Source organism: Rutidosis leptorrhynchoides, chromosome 2, assembly GCF_046630445.1.
Source record: "Rutidosis leptorrhynchoides isolate AG116_Rl617_1_P2 chromosome 2, CSIRO_AGI_Rlap_v1, whole genome shotgun sequence".
NCBI classification, from domain to species: Eukaryota; Viridiplantae; Streptophyta; class Magnoliopsida; order Asterales; family Asteraceae; genus Rutidosis; species Rutidosis leptorrhynchoides.
The window spans coordinates 120,802,822-120,822,264 of record NC_092334.1 but is presented as its reverse complement, the minus strand read 5'-3'; the positions used below and the strand labels follow the sequence as shown (position 1 = coordinate 120,822,264).

Genomic DNA, 19,443 nt, shown 5'->3' with positions numbered 1-19,443 from the left:
ATACTATTAAATACGATACAATTTTACACAAGATATTTATTTATTTATTGAATGGATATACTTAAACCTTGCTACAACACTTATAGGCAGTGTACCTAATCGTACAGTAGTGTAGTTTTTAGTAAGTCCGGTTCGTTCTACAGGGAAAATCTTTTAATCAAAGCTTAACGCTACATTAGTTTAATTTATAAAAATACAAATATATATATATATATATATATATATATATATATATATATATATATATATATATATAAGTAATATTATTATTATAAAGGGGGGTTTTTACCGTTTAATGACCGGTTTGTCGAATTTAAAACTTTAGTTGCAGTTAAAATAAAATGTAAAATATTAAATAAATAAAAGACTTAATTTAAAGCGTAAAGTAAATAACGATAATGAAATTGCGATATATAAAAGTGCGATAATATAAATTTGCGATAATTAATAAGTACGATAATTAAAAGTGCAATTAAATACAATAACAATAAATAAAAGTGCTATAATTAGAAGTGCAATTAAATATAAAATAAAGGAAATTAAATATGAAATAAAAGAATTATGCTTATTTAAACTTCCGTAATCATGATGTTTGACGTGTTGATTTTAGTTTTATGCCCATGGGTTAATTGTCCTTTGTCCTGGATTATTTAATATGTCCGTCTGGTTTTTGTCCATAACAGTCCATCAGTCATAAATATAAAGTGCGAGTGTCCTCATCAAATTATCCTTATACCCGAAGTTAAATATTCCAACTAATTGGGGACTTAAACTGTAACAAGATTTTAATACTTTGTTTAATAATTACACCAGGATGTCGACTGCGTGTAACCCAAGGTTTTAATACTTTGTTATCAATTATGTCAAGTGTCCTTGTACATAATTTCACCCCTGTTTTAATAATTCTAGTGGCTATTAATCCATTCTCGTGTCCGGTTAAATGAACGATTATTCGTACATATAAATACTCCGCCCATCGTGTTCGATCGAGTGTAAATGGTTATTTATAGGGACGCCCAATTGTAAATCTTTATATTAACATTAACAAACTATCATTTAGTTAAACAAATATAAAGCCCATTAATAGCCCATAGTCTAATTTTCACAAGTGTCGTTCTTTTGTCCAAACCCCAATTATGGTACAAATCCCAATTACCCAATTTTAATATTTTTAGCCCAACATCATGATTACTTCGGATTAAATAAGCATAATAATAACTTAGCTACGAGACATTAAATTAAAAAGGTTGAACATAACTTACAATGATTAAAAATAGCGTAGCGTTACACGGACAGAATTTCGACTTACACCCTTACAACATTCGCTAACATACCCTTATTATTAGAATTAAAATTAAAATTAAAATTAAAATATAAATATAAATATATACTACGTATGGTTGAACATAACTGTGCACCATGCGATCGCATGGATTTATGCCTTCCAGGCCATGCGATCGCATGGCCAGCTGGAGAGGCTCACATGCCTTTGTTTTTTCTGCCGACGGTTTTTAATAATATAATATATAATATATAAATAATTATAAGAATTATTTAAATATTATATTATATTTATGTGCATAGTTGACTTGTAATTTTTAGTCCGTTGCGTCAAGCGTTGAATGTTGACTCTGGTCCCGGTTTCGGATTTTCGGACGTCCTTGCGTACAATTTAATATCTTGTACTTTGCGTTTTGAATCTTGTACTCTTGTAATTTTGAGACGTTTCTTATCAATAATTGGAACCTTATTGATTGTATTTTGTACTTTTGAGCTTTTTGGTCGTTTGCGTCTTCAATTCGTCGAATCTGTCTTTTGTCTTCACCTTTTATTATTTAAACGAATATCACTTGTAAATAGAACAATTGCAACTAAAAGCTTGTCTTTCTTGAGGAATAATGCTATGAAATATATGTTCGTTTTTAGCATTATCACTATGTTTTGAATCCACCCGAATCTCCTAAACGCGCTACTAATAACCATCGGAGTCATCGTTCTAGCTAAGTTGCCAATAAAAACAATTGAGATTCTCTTCAAATTCCTTCGGTCACCATCGTTCGATCATTGCTATGTCATGTCAGCGTTATCCTTTCTTAACACCTTCCCATTACAACGTCCTTCCTCTTTCATTGCTATGTCACCGACATAATTCCCGAAAAAACCCTCATCCACTCCACGTCAACGACACCATTATCTATGGTCTTAAAGTTTTTTGTGTTGATGTGACGCTAATATAGAAGAGATTATTTCTATTAACGGTTGTCATGATTAGAAGTGACGTTACATACATACTATGGTTGTACAATTTAAATAACCACAAGCTTGGCTTGAGTGGTATGGGCTGAGATCCAACTTAGGGTACTGGAAACTCATGTTCGATTCTCAATTCAATTAGGGAGTTTCCAACCTTTGATGATATTGCCAACATCAATGCGATTTGAGAAGGTCTTTGGGGTTTTTCCCCAACCTTCGATGGTACTACCAACATCGTCGCGAATTGAGCTTCCACTTAACGCGTGTATGGGTAATAAATGAAATCACTCGATGTCGATATCGCCGTTAAAAAGAAAAACTAACTTTAACTTACAAAATGTGACACAATTTTTTCTCAAATTACTTTTCTTATTTAATTTTTTTATACTAAAATTGCCTTTATTGGATAAGTTTCTATGACAAGCGATGATATAATTTCTCTGTGCTAAAAAGGCCCCACCGTCGATACAAAGAACACTCACCCACAGTACCAAAAACAACCGCACTCCCTCCTACAATACACACTCAAAATTAACAAAAATTCGTCTTCAATCGAGCTCGATTTCAATAGCACATACTCCTTTTTCAGTTTCTCAAATTTTCCTCAGATCAAGTCGCGCTCAAATATGTACGATTCGTGTCCATTTCCCTCATTCTTAGAGCGCCTTAAATATAAACCACGATAATTATGCTTCTGCGAGGTTTATCCGTTTATAGTACGGAATGATTATGTTATTTTCTGCTGATGATCTAGTATTTTTGGCTGCGCTGAAACTCTAATTGAACGAAAAACTACCGATATGCAAAGGTATTAAACCCTAATTTATACGATTTTGTTAAATTGCTGCATTTCGATGTGTTATAATTATATTATAGTTTCGTATGAGCTAGTTTATTTGTGTGTGTTTGTTGTTTATGTATCTACTAGCTATATCTGAAATTAGCATTTGTTGCTTTGCTGTAGAGTTATTTGATAAAGCCATAAGAGCTGAATTGGAGATTTAGGTTTAAAGTTAGTCGTATTCGAATGCGGAAACGATATTTGTGTTATTGCATGCTAACGAATATGTTTAAATTTGTTTATACATGCTGAAGTTTTCATATAAGATTAGAAACATGTCTTTATAAATGTATTTGTGATGAGAGTAGAAAACTTGTGTGATCATAGGTGATTAGGCATTGTTAACCTTTTGGATTGGTATACGGACGGACTGTTAGAAGATATGAGTAAATTACTTTATCTTGAGCTGACAGTGAAGTCATGGTTTATAGGATCACAATGAGGTTATAGTTGGAGTTATTTAACGTGTTTGATATTTTGAAGTCTTTTCGATTGCATGGGCGGTGGGGGCTTATTTACCTTGTACTTTTTGGTTTCAAGACATGGCTGCATAGAGGGTATGAACTGATGGAAAGAGTGGATGACTGGTTATATTCAAGGAAACAGTTCAGTTTATTGTTGCATTTAGCACGAGGTGTCTGTAGCTAATACACCAGAGAAGATACATATTAGCATTGACATATGTCGTTGTTGGTTCTTAACAAGTTATGTGTCTGGTTGAAAATGTTTGCTCCATTGACGTAGACACATAGTTGATCCTATGAAATTTGGACCTATTAAACCTTAGTTTCATTGTCATTATGTGTTAGATTTGTTTTTTAAAATTTAAAAATATCAAATGAAAGGCAATTTATTACTATCTTAAGCCTCTTCTCTGATTCATCCTATATTTCCTTCTTCCCTGCGACTCTATTCAAAAATTAGCGACATTATGTCATTTACATGACTATAGTTTAGTGTATATGTCACTACTTTTTACTGATGACCTACACTGTTACTTGATCTAGCACTATAATCCTCAATTCTAATTTGTTTATCTTAAAATGCAATGTTGTCCATTCTCGTGTATGAATACTATCTCATGCGATCAAATATATGAGTAACACCCGCAATGTTATAGGTGATCATTCTGTGTCTATGGCTCGGAGATGATATATTTCTGGTATACATCTATATGAAATAATTATAAATAATTATAGAATCTTTTTTCTGTTTGAGTTTCACTTCACTCATTTCGGTATAATAATGGAATAAATTTTGGAGACCTTTTAACTGTAAAATTAAATTTATCGACTTTCTGGTCTCTATCTTTAAAGATGGGTTCAAAAAGGGAAGGTGTTTTTTTGAGGAGGACCAACACGATATTCAGTTTTCATTCCAGAAACTCATAATAAAAAAGAATCAAAGTCATCCTATTACTTTACATCTCTATCCGAGTCGTAGTTTAGGTTTGTGTGATGTTTTCATTTGAAAGGATTTAGAACTTTGATCTAATCTCTTATCCTCCTTTTGGAACCCTCTTGTTAACTATCTGGCTCTCTAAATTAAGTTTTAGATCGTCATAATAGTTTAGAGAAAAAGCCCTTTCTTGCAAAATTTTCAGTTTATTTATTATTATTTTTTGAAGAGCAAATCTTCAGTTTATTTTCATAAAGTTTTTATAAGAAACTCTATCCGGGAGCCTAGTTTTAACCCCTTACTATTCACTTGTCAAAACACGATCTTTGCGACATAGATTTGTAAAGAAGGATGCATAAACGAAGCTCTGGTTCTTTCTTTGGAAGATTAGGTAAACGTAGTAAAACAGCAACTGTTTTCTCAAACATAATTATTTAGTGGCCTCAGTTTTTTTTGCACGATCACACAAGTTTCTATATGTTTCAAAAACTCGGGAATTTGGTCTTATGAAAGCATGGACATAGTGCTTTCCGGTCGCTTTATATTTGAATTATTTGATATGGCAGATCCCTTGTGTTTAACATAAAAATATCCATTTTATCTTCAAAGCACAGTGTTTGATATTCCTTTGATTCGTATCCCCCAATAAATACAACATTTACTTCTACGTAGGACCCCATGATGATGCAATGTGTCCATTTTAACTAAACATTTGTGAAGTCTTATTATTATTCGTATGATTATTATTATTTTATGGGAAGTATTAAAAATGTTAGATAAGTAAAATTTGAAGACAGTGTTAAGTCTTGCTCATAGTTAAGGATTGTCATTTGTGATTAGCATCTTGAACAAGTTAGAATTCTTAGTTTGGCTTTTATATAAACAGAAGGTTAGGGGGATTGTTTTCACTTTACTGAATCTGATTAATTGGATAGATGGAAGTATTAGACTTATTTATCAGAAGTATTACAAGTTGAACAAGTTGATTAATTCAGAGTATTAGTCTTGTTTAGTTAAGGATTGTTTTCACTTCACAAAATCTTAGTATTGTTGTCAGGTCCTAACAAGATTTAATCAGGAATATCTTTATACGCATGGCAGTAATTAATCTAACATGTATGTGACATTAACTTTAGCCCACCAGAGTTATTAAATAGTCATCCTACAGGGGCATCTAATATATTTAACTGGTAGTCATATTTTGCATTCACTATCGTATAGAGGGATAATTATTTGTCAGTTTATAAACTCTTTTAAATGCACACACTCAATCGTTTACTAAGCAAGACCTTGTAATCATTTAACTTGTGATATGAATTATTTGCTAAAATGCGGTTGATTTTTCTACAGCTGAAAACGTGACCTGCTATTTGCGTTATGTTTCAGGAACTGATATGAATCTGCAAGATTTAGGCAACACCATGACTGTAACAGGAAAACCAGGTCCGTTAGTTTTCATAAGCAACGGTCAAAGAGAAAATGAAGGAGATTCTAGATTCGAACCATACGTTGGGTTAGAATTCGATTCAGCCGAAGCCGCACAAGAATTTTATACTTCTTATGCAACTCAATCCGGATTCAAAATCCGAATCGGTCAACTCTATAGATCCCGAGTTGACGGGTCAGTTATTTCAAGACGATACGTTTGTTCAAGAGAAGGTTTTCAAACCCCCGTACGAACAGGTTGTCCCGCTTTCATAAGAGTACAAAAGGGCGATAATGGAAAATGGGTTCTAGCAAACATTAAAAAAGAGCACAATCACGATCTCGATCTTTCAGGTGAAACTCGTACCCCGATTATACAAAGAAAACCTCAATCCCGCCCAAAACAGGCACCAGTTGTGTCATCAAGAACCGGGATTCGATCACTTGAAAATGATGGCCCGTCTGGTGTTATTGATCTTAAACGTCTCAAACGAGAAGAACTAGAACCCGAACCTAGAGGTGAACCATGCAAGGGTCTCGATTTCACATCTGCTAACGAGGCTTACAAGTTTTACTACACTTATGCAGCCAGCATGGGTTTCAAAGTACGTATAGGTCAACTCTTTCGGTCAAAAAATGACGGCTCGATAACTTCTAGAAGATTCGTGTGCTCAAAAGAAGGACATCAACACCCTTCACGAGTCGGGTGTGGTGCATTTATGAGAATACAAAGACAAGATTCGGGTCGATGGGTAGTTGACCGTCTTTCAAAAGAACATAATCACGAACTTGATTCTCCCGAAGACACAAGTCAAAAAACACCTAAACATTTTAAGGAAGAATTAACTAACGGGTTGGAAAATTTGGATTTACTTGAAACAAACGGTGGGCTTAGTTTAGTAACTAGAGATAGAGGAGGCGGGATTGGTAGTCGGTGGTATAACGTGCTTCTCGAGTATTTTCAAACCCGTCAGGCTGAAGACACAGGGTTCTTTTATGCTATTGAAGTTGATGATAGCAGATGCATGAGTGTTTTCTGGGCAGATGGACGGTCCAGATTCTCTTGTACTCAATTTGGTGATGCGATTGTTTTCGATACATCGTATAGGAGATCGAGTTACACTGTTCCTTTTGCTTCTTTTATTGGTGTAAATCATCATAGACAACCTGTTCTTCTAGGATGTGCTTTAATTTCAGAAGAATCTGAAGAGTCGTTTACGTGGGTATTTAACGCGTGGGCCCGCGCAATGTCGGGAAAATGTCCCGTGTCCATAATTGCAGATCAAGACAAATCGATACAAAATTCAATTGCTCATGTTTTCCCCGGGGCCCATCATCGGTTTTCTCCATGGCAGATTCTTGCTAAAGAACATGAAAATTTAGGGGCGTTACGGTCCATGGAAGAGTTCAATTTCGAATACGAAACTTGCATTGCACAAAGTCAAACCGCTAGTGAGTTTGACTCTTCATGGGGTGTGCTTATGTCGAAATATAACTTAAAAGACAACAGTTGGTGTAAAGAGATGTACAAAATGAGAAAAAGCTGGGTCCCGTTACATTTACGGGGATCTTTTTTTGCTGGCATCCCAGTTGACGGGACAATCAAATCTTATTTCGGAGCGATTTTAACGTCTCAAGTCCCGCTTAATGAATTTATCATGCGTTACGAGAAAGCAATTGAGCATAATCGTGAAGAAGAACGAAAAGAGGATTATAATTCATTCAACTTACAAACCGTTCTTCACACAAAAGACCCGTTAGAGGAGCAATGCAGACGACATTACACAATAACTGTATTCAAAGTATTCCAAAAAGAGCTTCTAGAAAGTTACAGTTATGTCGGGATAAAAATAAACATCGAGGGTGCAATTAGTCGATATTTAGTTCAGAGATGTGGTAATGGAGACGAGCGAAATACTGTTGCTTTTAATGCTTCGAATCTTAATATCAGTTGCAGTTGCAGGATGTTTGAATTTGAGGGTGTTTTGTGTAGGCACGCATTAAAAGTGTTCCAAATAATGAATGTAAGAGAAATCCCGTCTCGTTACATTTTGCATAGGTGGACGAAAAGTGCTAAATATGGTATTCTTCGTGATGCTGAATCTGGAGGTGGGTCCCAGGATTTTAAAGCGTTGATGGTGTGGAGTTTAAGAGAAGAAGCTCATAGCTATATTGACGCGGGTGCAGCATCTATAGAAAGATACAAATTGGCGTTTGAGATATTGCAAGAAGGTAGGCGTAATCTGTGTTGGCATAATTGATAGAAGAATATATTAAAAAACAAAGGTCCGTTTGTAGTTCTCATCTACTTTACTTTTATTATTTTGAAGTTTAAGGTCTGTTTCTAGGGTTAAAGATTACAATATCATGAAATTTGCATGCATGGATGGCTAAATATCTGGTTGTTGAATTTTGCAATGTATTTTGGTTGGAATTTTGTTCCCTAAATAATTAGAACAAAACCATGCCATGTGTTTGTAATTTGCTCCTTTCAAGCTTTTCTACATTTTGAGTAGTAGCACACTCTTTTGTGGCTAGCTTCATGTTGCCAAATGGGTAGTTGTTGTTTTTGCAAGCCTTGGAAGAGAGGTGGCAAAATAGGTGGGTCAGTAATGGGTCAAAAGTCAAAACATATATTTTTTTCCTTTCGGGTTGACATGTGTATGGTTGAGTTTGGACCCAAAAACAAATCTCTAAAAGGTAAGATATTTTGCAAGGAAAACACGGGTCATCTACTTATCTTTAATCTTAGGGTTAGACTATATACTTTCATTTTTGTTTCATTTTTGTTACATTATAGGTTATATACATTAAATAATCTTGGTGTCGGTTATATATTTTCAAAAAGTTTACTCTTTACCTGCTACCAGGTAGTCACCTCTCCTTTTTTTTTTTTTTTTAAGGTATTTTCATCATTCTAATTACAACTCAGATATAAACATAATAAATAAAATATAACTATAAATATTTTCATCCTTTTATTTACAACCGGTAAAATATTTCCAGATCGATGAGTGGATTTCACCAATTAAGTGGTTGACAAACTGATTGTCAAGTGGGGTTCACTAATTAATGGGTTTCACAAATTTAGTAGACAAATTAGTGGGTTTCACAAATTAATTGGTAAACGATGTGAAAAAGGATCTGTGTTTCAGATCGATTTCTTCCAAGTCACACAACAACAAAATTCAATATCACATGAGTGGTGTATGGAGGAGGTGATATGTACACGATCCTTCCACTATCCAAGAATAAAGACAAGTCATTTCTCCATCCTGAGTGAAACACTTTTAAGAGTAGAGAAAGTCATCTCTCTCTTTATTCGACGGATAAAGAGATTTCTTCCGAGAGGACCTCCGACCTTTAAGTAAGAAGTAGTTTTTTTTATAAAAAATAAAACATAAAAATACTAAAATAAAAAATAATAATAGACGCCATGAAAATGGTAGAATCAAATTTTCATGAGTTTTAAATCCTGCCTGATTAACGATTTCTTCCAAGTCGTTAATCTTAAACTTAAACAGTTGAGTCACATCCATCGATTGAGATATGGTGTTGATGGTTATATCCGGATGTCAATTCCTTGAAGAACAACAAGAAGATGGGCACTTTGAACAATATCATCATCTTCAACCTCCAAAGATTTGTGATGGTTATACCCACGGTTGTATGCTACTTCGCAGCATTTGAGCAACCACAATTTTTTCTTGCTACAATGTATCCAGTGGCGGAACTTGAACTCGGACACAGGTGGGGCGAATGTAAAAATTTAATAAAAGTTTCAATGTCAGGAGGGTAAACACTAAAAAAAACCTTATTTGTTAGTAAAAAAAAATTTTTTTAGTGTAAATTTTTTTTTTTTTTCAAATCCGGAGGGGGCGGGCACCCCCTCCGGATATAACTAAGTTCCGCCCCTGAATGTATCCCCAAACACAAAAACCCTAAAAATAAATTTTAGACCTGTAAAACATCGTCTTTTGATGATGATGATGATGATGATGATGAACAACAAATCCTTGTTTACTTTGTCTTTTGCTTTGATCGATAATGATGATGAACCAGACATGGAATCACTTAATTAAAAAAAATAAATAAAAATCTCACTTTTATGAAATACACTTAATTATAAGTAAATAAATAAAATGACACTTTGGATGACATGACACCTAATTCGATGTGGCATGACAACTTAGCGCTAACTAAGATGATACGTTATTCAGTGTTTTGATTACAGGTTAAAAAAGAATAGTACTGTAGTTTATATTAGTACACTTTTTAAAGTATATAACTTATAACCTATAGTGAGAGTATTTGAGGTATATAATCTATGATGGTACAAAAGTGAATATACATAATTTATTTTTGACTTTAACCCTTAATTTTAAATCTTAATCTTAATAATTTTCCACTTGTCAAGTAGGAGTCTGTTATCATCTTTACGTATTAACTAATGGCAAGTCGTAGCGATCTATAGTTTCAATGTTCAAATTTTGAATTCTTAAATCTTACTTTTTAGTTTAGTGGTTGAGTTAGACGAGCTAAGGATAATTATTTTATTTATAATTATATATATAAATATATACTATATACTACTAGGTTTTAACATTGAGTTGAAGCTTAACTGGTAGTGATATGCCTCTCTTAATGAGAGGTCAAGAGTTCGACTCCGCTGAACTATGGCATTGCATTTAATGTTATCCCTGACCTGAAGTATCCACTCAGTACTAGGTTTTAGTCTATACGATGCACAAACATTAAAAGATTACTTGCAACTTTCCTAAAAATAAAAAAAATAATGCTGTTGAATTACTATAATAAAAAAACACACTATATTGAATGTCGTCTACAAAAAGTTTTGCAGCATTTGTGGTTTTCGAGTTGTTTGTCTTTATATAAAATCATTACCTTCAAATCAATATTTTAATTAGACTTTACAAAGTGAAACATATCATACATAATACATCAGATAGAGAAAATGATTTATGGTTTGGCATGAGATACGGGAGGCTCGAATTGGTAGATCTACGTTCTGTTTTACTGTAGTGTCCTAACCTTGTGATTGTTTTTGTCATAGTGAAAACATGACATCAAAGAAATAACGTGAAAGTGATTTTTTTTTTTTAAAGCCAGTTAATTTTATGAAGTTTTCTAATGACAACCCTAAGGGTTGTCATTAAGAAGTAATTGATGCATAAAATAGTGGTATAACTTGATTGTTGGAGGTGGTTATTTCATGGAGTGGGTGGTTAATTATAATGTACAAATAAATTAAGCATGTCTTAATTTTTTAAAGACAACCCTTAGGGTTGTCATTAGAAATTTTCTAATTTTATTTCTATAAATGATTTACAACATATTACATATATACATCACACAGGCCCAGGAATACTCACCTTTAGCCCATGAAGACCCGAGCAGATCACTTTACAATAACATAAAACAACACGATTACAAAATTACAACTCGACTGATATAACTCTAAAAGAAAGCGCCTACATCCTGGATCATTCAAATACTGAGTTAGCCCACCCCAGCCCGATGAGTTACAGTTCCATATGAATACGGCTGTGTGAGCCATTGAAGCCAATCAAACTTGTATTTCGAAGATCTTTTAGTAATCCACTCGTAGCTTTTGCATTGTATTTCACTTAGGATTATTGGAATAGTCAAAGATTTCTTGCCGGATACCTTGTGGTTACGATTTTTCCATATCAAATATCCACTAACCCATTTGACTGCTTGCCATATAATACCGATCTCATTCGAAGAAGAATATGGACACGCGTCTTTAAATGTTTCAGTAATAGAAAGGGTCGAAACGTTCCCAAGATTCCACCATTGAAATACATGAGCCCATACCTCCATCGCGAACCTACAAAACAAAAGAGCGTGTTCTGCCGTCTCTAAGTCGTCATCACACATCAGACACCTCACCGAATCAAGATGTATACATTTTTTGTCGAGCTCCACCCGGGTTGATATCCTTTTTTTGAGTGCTTTCAAGTGAAGATTTCAATTTTCTTTGGAATTAAGTTGTTTCTTATATTTGGAATAATGTGAAAGTGATTGTTATTTATTTCTTATGAATCGTCATTTTCAAACATTCAAACATTGATATTACCTTCTAATCATAAACCGTTTTTGTTTATCATAAGGAACATTCAACAATGTGGAACAAAAGTGATGGTTCTCTCAATATATTTTTTAATATTTTCTTTAGCAAGCTTCATAATTTATAACCTTGTGTGATCCGTAACTGAATCGAGCTTTTCGGCATCGACAGTACCATCATAGGATGGAATATCGATTTTAGCCTCAACTTTGAACGGCCTGCTTGAATCCCGTCTTCCTGATGATTCAGTGTCACTTCCTGATTCTTCTTCAGTCTCACTCTCCTCTTCGGACTCGTCTCCCTTCGGTTTCTTCTTTAGGGTTTCGCGAGCCTTGGGTTTCGGCTGGGTTGATATCCATTCCAACACCGATGCGAGTTGAGTGGTTAGCTGATCCACCTTTGTGGATAGCTCATTCTGATTAGAAGTTCCTTCAGTCGTCATCTTGATTGTTTCTTGTTTCGAGGTTGTTTTTCGGTGTTGTTGTAACTCCAATAACGGTTCACCTTATTCTTTATACGCGGATTTAGTTTGCACCATACACAGGTAGGAACAAAAGCTCTAGATACCACTTGATCCGTTACGATTATATGGGTTTGATAATAACCGTAAGGATGCTTGTTGATTGCTGTTGTGATTGAACTTGTAACAAAACGTAAGCAAAATAGCAAGTATGGAAAAAAAAACTTTTATTAATTCTCTCTACTTTTACAATGCATTCTACGTAAAAACAGAGGCCCCCCTTTTGATTACATCCGTTCACTATTTATATATAAACAAAACAAATACTTCATAACTAAGACACCTTGAATTATTAGGACTCCTAATATGGTTGGGAGTCTTATTTTCTTCTTTTACTTTAGGGACAAGCAATACATATTTGAATTTGAATCAAACTCATATTATATGTATTTTATTTCTCGGATAGGTTTTTTTTTCTCGGATTCAGTTACGGATCATTGTGTCATTGCATAAACTCATTGCTGAATCAACATTCGAAGTTAAACCGACATAATGTAGTTTTACAACTTTTACTAATATTATTATTATTAAGAGCAGTAGCTATTCTTTCTTTTATTATATACTTATAAAATTAACTACGGAATACAATTTACATAACAAATTGAATAATAAATTGCCGCTAAATTGCCGCTATATTGATATACCAGTAAACGTAAATAACAATAGAATGGACAGAATGATATCCAGTTGAGTTTCTTAGTGACACATTTATTCTGATTATGAAATTATATAATGTATCTATTTCGTTTATCAATTTTTTTTTTTTGGAACAACGATTGAGATCAACCGAGGGGACTAAACCACCCGTTGCGATCATCTCCCGTTTCGACTATGCAAATGCAACGAAAATAACCCCACCCATCGCTGCCGGGAGGAAACCCTCCCCTATACCTCAAACCATATGGGAAAAGTGCATTAGCTCACCGACATTGCTTCTTTTAGGTTCAAATCAGTTTTCATTAATCGCGTGTGAGTATTTCTGATATTGTCTCACGATTAAAACAATTAAAGGTGTGTTCAATCCAAGAATCAAGGTGGATAATCTTGATGTTATTGTACCTAAAGGTGTATCGTCCTAGATTCCTCTCAAAATTATTAGTTGTAGCAATAATCGACTTACGAGGTTTGTATTTCTAAATCTGCGTTTTGATTTATCACTGACATTATTTATATTGCATGCATAATTAGGGTTTTAAAATTCGAAATTCTTGCAACAAAAAATCCTTTTACAGGAAGTTGTTTGGTGCATATGTAAAATTAATTATGCGTGATTGTGTAATACAGGATTATGATCGAATAGTTAGGGTGGATTAAGAAACAACTGAAGTTGAGTATCCGACATAGAAGTTTTATTAATTTTTTTTATAATTTTATTATTAATTATTAAATTGTTATTTGTTAATTGTGGCACACATCGAGTTGGTTAATTTTTCGCTCCAATTGTGTTATCATAGCTGATATGCATCAGTGACTTAGTGAGTACAATATAATTTTGCTCCAACTGCTATCATCCATCGATCAAAATCCTGTATCACATTCACAAGTAAAATATCACAATTCAATTGCAGGAATCAGATTTCATTAACCGCGGGTGAGTATTTCTGATTTAAGGCTTCGATCAATCTGTTTTTTCATATATCATCTATGATTTATGCAATCGGGTGTGCATATTTCAAGCGATTAATGAAGATACCAAGCGGGAAGTAATTAAGGTTCCTGGTGATTTTTGCGATGTGTTGTGCTTCAATTAGGGTAAGAGATTAATAGGTAACTACTTGATTGTTTGTGCTGATCGTGATGGAAATGGTATGCTTTTTACTATAAGTGACAAAAGGGGTGGGTCAGGGTCGAAATGCGTCTTTTTTGGTACATGTTGAAACAAGTTGGGTCGTTTCAGGCTGGATTTTCCCAAAACACTTTATGCCTGTTTTCAGTTTCAAAAAAATGGAAAAGAATAGCGATACCACAACTATGAAAGAAGTATGATTTACTATTTTTTTTTCCAGCGAAACTAACGAATACTCATATATAACGAATAATCATTATATTATTTACTATATAATTGTGAAATAATATAATCATTGATTAGAGTACCTTTTTTACTATGCAATTTTCGATAACACAAAAGCAACATTGTTTCAAACTTAAAGATACTTCTCTAAATCTAGGAATAAAAGGATTCTGGATGTCGTGTGCATTGAAAGTAGTAATTGGACGAGTTCCACTAGCTGACTCATTGAGATAAAACATAATGCAAAATTGACCTGATCATAAGTAAATGCAACATGTTGAACCTGAAAGTAAATATTTTCTACAACAGTTATTGTTGTTATGAAGTTTTTTTTCACTATAATGATAACAAATATACACATAAGTAAAAAGGTACACTATTTGTAACATTAATCAACATTGAGTTGTTCTTTACGATCTGTTATTTTTATTGTTTCTAGGTAATGATGTATAGGCTTCATTATGGGCGTTGTCATCTTTTTAATGATAAATTGCTATTTTGTCCTTGCAGGGTTCAAAAATCGAGTCTGATGGTTAAAAACCAGTTACATCGCCACTTATCAAGGATCAGCGGCTTCAAATTTTCTACCCTCATGAACCAAAACTAAAACATCGTCACTCGCTTTTACAAGGAGTAGCCTTTCAAGCGAGGGTGATCACTTGAGAGAGCTTTCAATGAGCAATGCAAGTGATGTGGAAACTGAATGTGCTGATCAGGATGAGAACCAGATTTGTACATCACTATCAGAGCACTCCCATGTGGCTCGTGAGCTGTTGCGTATACGGTTCAGGTAAAAAACGATTAATTTCCCCTTTGTGATAGTTTTCCTACACTTATATGCCTAAATATATTTAAACAATAACTTTTTATGATCACCTTTTGTTTATAAAATCTTAGTTTCTCACAACCTTCATGTTTATTACTTTTTCAATATATTAAAAACTATAAATTTCAGAATTTGATAATCATCCCTAACACCAAAAAAGTACAGTAATCGATCTTCAATAATAGGAATATAACAAACAAGTCTCTTGTCTGTGACATCAACAATGTTTGAGAGCATTGAATCATACCTCTTTATCACATAGACCACATAAAATTTTCAAAATATAAAGAGTGGATACTTTTAGACTTTACTTTCTGTTGATTTTAAGTATCGCGTAGACATAATGATTTACAACTGTTAATTTACGTGCTTTCAGAAACCATGAGTTTAAACAGATGGTCAAATAAATAGAGGAGAAGACGAAATAGATGAAATGCTGTGAAAGAAGATCAAAAAGTTAGAGTTGATTTGCACCCTAAAAGCTTTTTACTTTCACTTTGGTAGTTGCCTACAGGCCGAGACATAGACTTCTATTGAAGGCTCTGAGATGGTGAACTGGAGAATGCAATGCAAATTAACAAACTGAGCAGCTGTACAGGAATGTGAATGGCGCCACCACAAAAGCGGAAGCTACAACAAATAAGGTTAATTCTTGGTACAATTATAAGATTATATTTGTAATAATATTGTTTTGTAATCGTCCCGCCCATTAAGCCTCTTTTATTATATGTAACCATATAATATTTTCGATCTTATGCTTGAAATCATGTTGGTTTATCTCTAGGTCGTACTCACTCCGACCCACCTTGCTATTTTCATGGAGTATGCAGCAGGAGGAGAGCTTTTCGATAGGATATGCAATGCTGGAAGATTTAGTGAAGATTAGGTCCAAGTTGTTATAATATATATTTACGTTCTTTAAATTTAGCCATACACTCTTCTTTCATGTTGCTATTTGTCAATATTTCAGGCAAAATACTTCTTACAGTAGCTTATTTCAGGAGTTCACTACTGTCATTTGATGGTAAAACAAGTTTTTAAGATCAACTCTTACACGATAATATACAAATATGATTTAACTCATGAATAAATCTTTTTCTAAAGCATTGACATTGTGCAGCAAATATGCCATAGAGATTTGAAGCTTGAGAACACGATTGCAGAAGGTAGCCCTGCACCACGCATGCAAATACGTGATTTTTTCTATTTAAAGGTGTTCTGTAATTTAAAGTACATTTGAATTTGAATCTAATTTGTTTATAAAATGATGCTAATTGTCTTGATTCATTTGCATTCATTTGCAGTCATCTATGTTTCATTCGAGACCGAAATCGACGGTTGGAACCTCTGCATACATTGCCCTGAGGTTCTTTCTCATCGAGAGTATGATTGCAAGGTAAATGTTTTAAGCATTCAATTTTATATTGAAGTGTTTTTTGAAATGATGGGCGTGCTTTTTGTACCAATAACATGAACACATGAAATAAGTACACTTTCACGTTTTCCCCGAACTAAATTGATGATGTGATTTTTTCTAAGATATATTTATAATTTTTATATATATTATTGTTTTATGATAAGAAATTGTCTTTTGCTGAATGTATATAACGGGAAATCTTTTGGATATGTATATTTTCAAATATAAAAGAGTGTTCAATGTTTATTCTACTTAATAGTTTCTTAAATAAAATCATTTAAGTGAGACTGGATAGTGTCGTCGTTATTAAATAAATCATCATATATGTTACATTTAAACAACTGATTTTCTGATAAGTAACTGAAGCACATTCAAACATTATTTTGTTAAATTCGTTTTTGTTGGCCATGACCCATTTTGTCGGAGGGTACCAATACTTTCAAAAATTATAATGCTTGTGACTTTTGGTCATTGTCAAATATTGGTTTTGTGTTTGTTCAGTCTGCTGATGTATGGTCTTGTGGAGTTACACTTTAGAGAATTACTAAAGTGGTCTGCTGATGTATGGTCTTGTGGAGTTACACTTTAGAGAATTACTAAAGTGTCTGAACCTGCAAGCTTTGAATACCCTTGTCTTGCTTGTGATTTAGAAAATTCTGCTTGTTGGTTACAAATAGTGTTGTACATTATTGTTTATACAGTAACATTTTCATGAGAGTAAGAAAAATGGGAGGGTAAGGGTGTTGGGTAATCGGTCAAAAAATTGTCGATTTTACACGGGTAACTTTGGTGGAGGTTGAATGGGTCGGTTACAATTAAGTGTGTCATATTGGTACATTACAAAAATAACATATGTATTTGAAGAAAATTGTTTCATTAGGCGGTATTAATACACTTGGAGCGACTTTTGTAGTGACCCGAACTTTTCCATGTTTATATATATTAATTGAGATTGATATTTACATGATTAAATGTTTCCAACATATTAAGCAATCAAACTTGTTAAGACTTGATTAATTGAAATATGTTTCATATAGACAATTGACCACCCAAGTTGACCGGCGATTCACGAACGTTAAAACTTGTAAAAACGACATGACGATATATATATGGATATACATATGGTTAACATGAGATTATGATAAGTAAGTATCTCCATAAGTATATTAACAATGAGTTATATACATATAAACAAGACTACTAACTTAAGGATTTCGAAACGAGACATATATGTAACGATTATCGTGGTAACGACATTTAAATGTATATATATCATATTAAGATATATTAATATATCATAATATCATGATAATATAATAATTTAACATCTCATTAGATATAATAAACAATGGGTTAACAACATTAATTGAGATCGTTAACTTAAAGGTTTCAAAACAACACTTACATGTAACGACTAACGATGACTTAACGACTCATTTAAAATGTATATACAAGTAGTGTATTTAGATGTATTAAAATACTTTTGGAAGACTTCAAGACATATATCAAAACACTCATACTTAACGAAAATGGTTACAGTTACTTTTCCATTCTTTTCTTTCATCAAGAATTCTAGTCGTATTCTTACCCGTATTATACACAGCTTCAAAACGTACTTACTATGAGTATATACCAATAGGAACTAGCATGGAATTCCACTCTTGATTATGTCATGTATGACTAATCAATTTTAACTTCTACCATGAGCTAGTCAACTAACTAGAACTCCTTTTAATCCCACTCACCACTCACCAATTACCACTCATCATTCACTCCATTTCACTTCCAATTCTCTTTCTAATTCTCTCTCAACACACACACACACACACACTATTATGAATGTATTTTTCCAGTAGTTAATCATCATCTTCATCAAAAATCACTTCAAGAATCAAGCTATAATCATCATAGGAAGAACACTTCAAGAACACTTCAAAAATCCCTTCAAGTTTACTAATTTACTTCCAAGCTTTCTAATCCATTCCAAGTAATCATCTAAGATCAAGAAACCTTTGTTATATACAGTAGGTTATCTTTCTTATTCAAGGTAATATTCATATTCAAACTTTGATTCAATTTCTATAACTATAAACTATCTTAATTCGAGTAAAAATCTTACTTGAACTTATTTTTGTGTCATGATCCTACTTCAAGAACTTTCAAGCCATCCAAGATCCTTTGAAGCTAGATCATTTCTTGTCACTTCCAGTAGGTTTACCTACTAAACTTGAGGTAGTAATTATGTTCATAATATCATTCGATTCATATATATAAAACTATCTTATTCGAAGGTTTAAACTCGTAATCACTAGAACATAGTTTAGTTAATTCTAAACTTGTTCGCAAACAAAAGTTAATCTTTCTAACTTGACTTTTAAAATTAACTACACACATGTTCTATATCTATATGATATGCTAACTTAATGATTTAAAACCTGGAAACACGAAAAACACCGTAAAACCGGATTTACGCCGTCGTAGTAACACCGCGGGCTGTTTTGGGTTAGTTAATTAAAAACTATGGTAAACTTTGATTTAAAAGTTGTTATTCTGAGAAAATGATTTTTATTATGAACATGAAACTATATCCAAAAATTATGGTTAAACTCAAAGTGGAAGTATGTTTTCTAAAATGGTCAT

General features: G+C 33.2%; 2 protein-coding genes across 2 annotated transcripts; both read left to right on the top strand.

The window, feature by feature from the left end:
• Positions 1-2,727: 2,727 nt before the first annotated feature.
• LOC139891332 (protein FAR1-RELATED SEQUENCE 7-like) lies at positions 2,728-8,551 on the top strand. Its single transcript, XM_071874289.1, has 2 exons — positions 2,728-3,061; positions 5,879-8,551. Exon 2 carries the CDS (start codon positions 5,887-5,889, stop codon positions 8,176-8,178), a length of 2,292 nt encoding a protein of 763 aa, XP_071730390.1. The 5' UTR covers positions 2,728-3,061; positions 5,879-5,886; the 3' UTR covers positions 8,179-8,551.
• A 6,683-nt stretch (positions 8,552-15,234) lies between these two features.
• LOC139888211 (serine/threonine-protein kinase SRK2A-like) lies at positions 15,235-17,340 on the top strand. Its single transcript, XM_071871236.1, has 6 exons — positions 15,235-15,350; positions 16,171-16,272; positions 16,357-16,399; positions 16,507-16,606; positions 16,691-16,782; positions 17,305-17,340. The coding sequence occupies exons 1-6, from the start codon at positions 15,235-15,237 to the stop codon at positions 17,338-17,340; spliced, it is 489 nt and encodes a 162-aa protein (XP_071727337.1).
• Positions 17,341-19,443: the final 2,103 nt, after the last annotated feature.

Excerpts from the sequence above, each read along its gene's own strand:
- LOC139888211 (XM_071871236.1), top strand. The coding sequence starts at position 15,235 with ATGAGCAATGCAAGTGATGTGGAAACTGAATGTGCTGATCAGGATGAG. Across the intron at positions 16,400-16,506 it reads TATTTCAGGAGTTCACTACT|CAAATATGCCATAGAGATTT; the intron begins GTCATTTGATGG and ends GACATTGTGCAG. Across the intron at positions 16,607-16,690 it reads TTTCTATTTAAAGGTGTTCT|TCATCTATGTTTCATTCGAG; the intron begins GTAATTTAAAGT and ends ATTCATTTGCAG.
- LOC139891332 (XM_071874289.1), top strand. The coding sequence starts at position 5,887 with ATGAATCTGCAAGATTTAGGCAACACCATGACTGTAACAGGAAAACCA.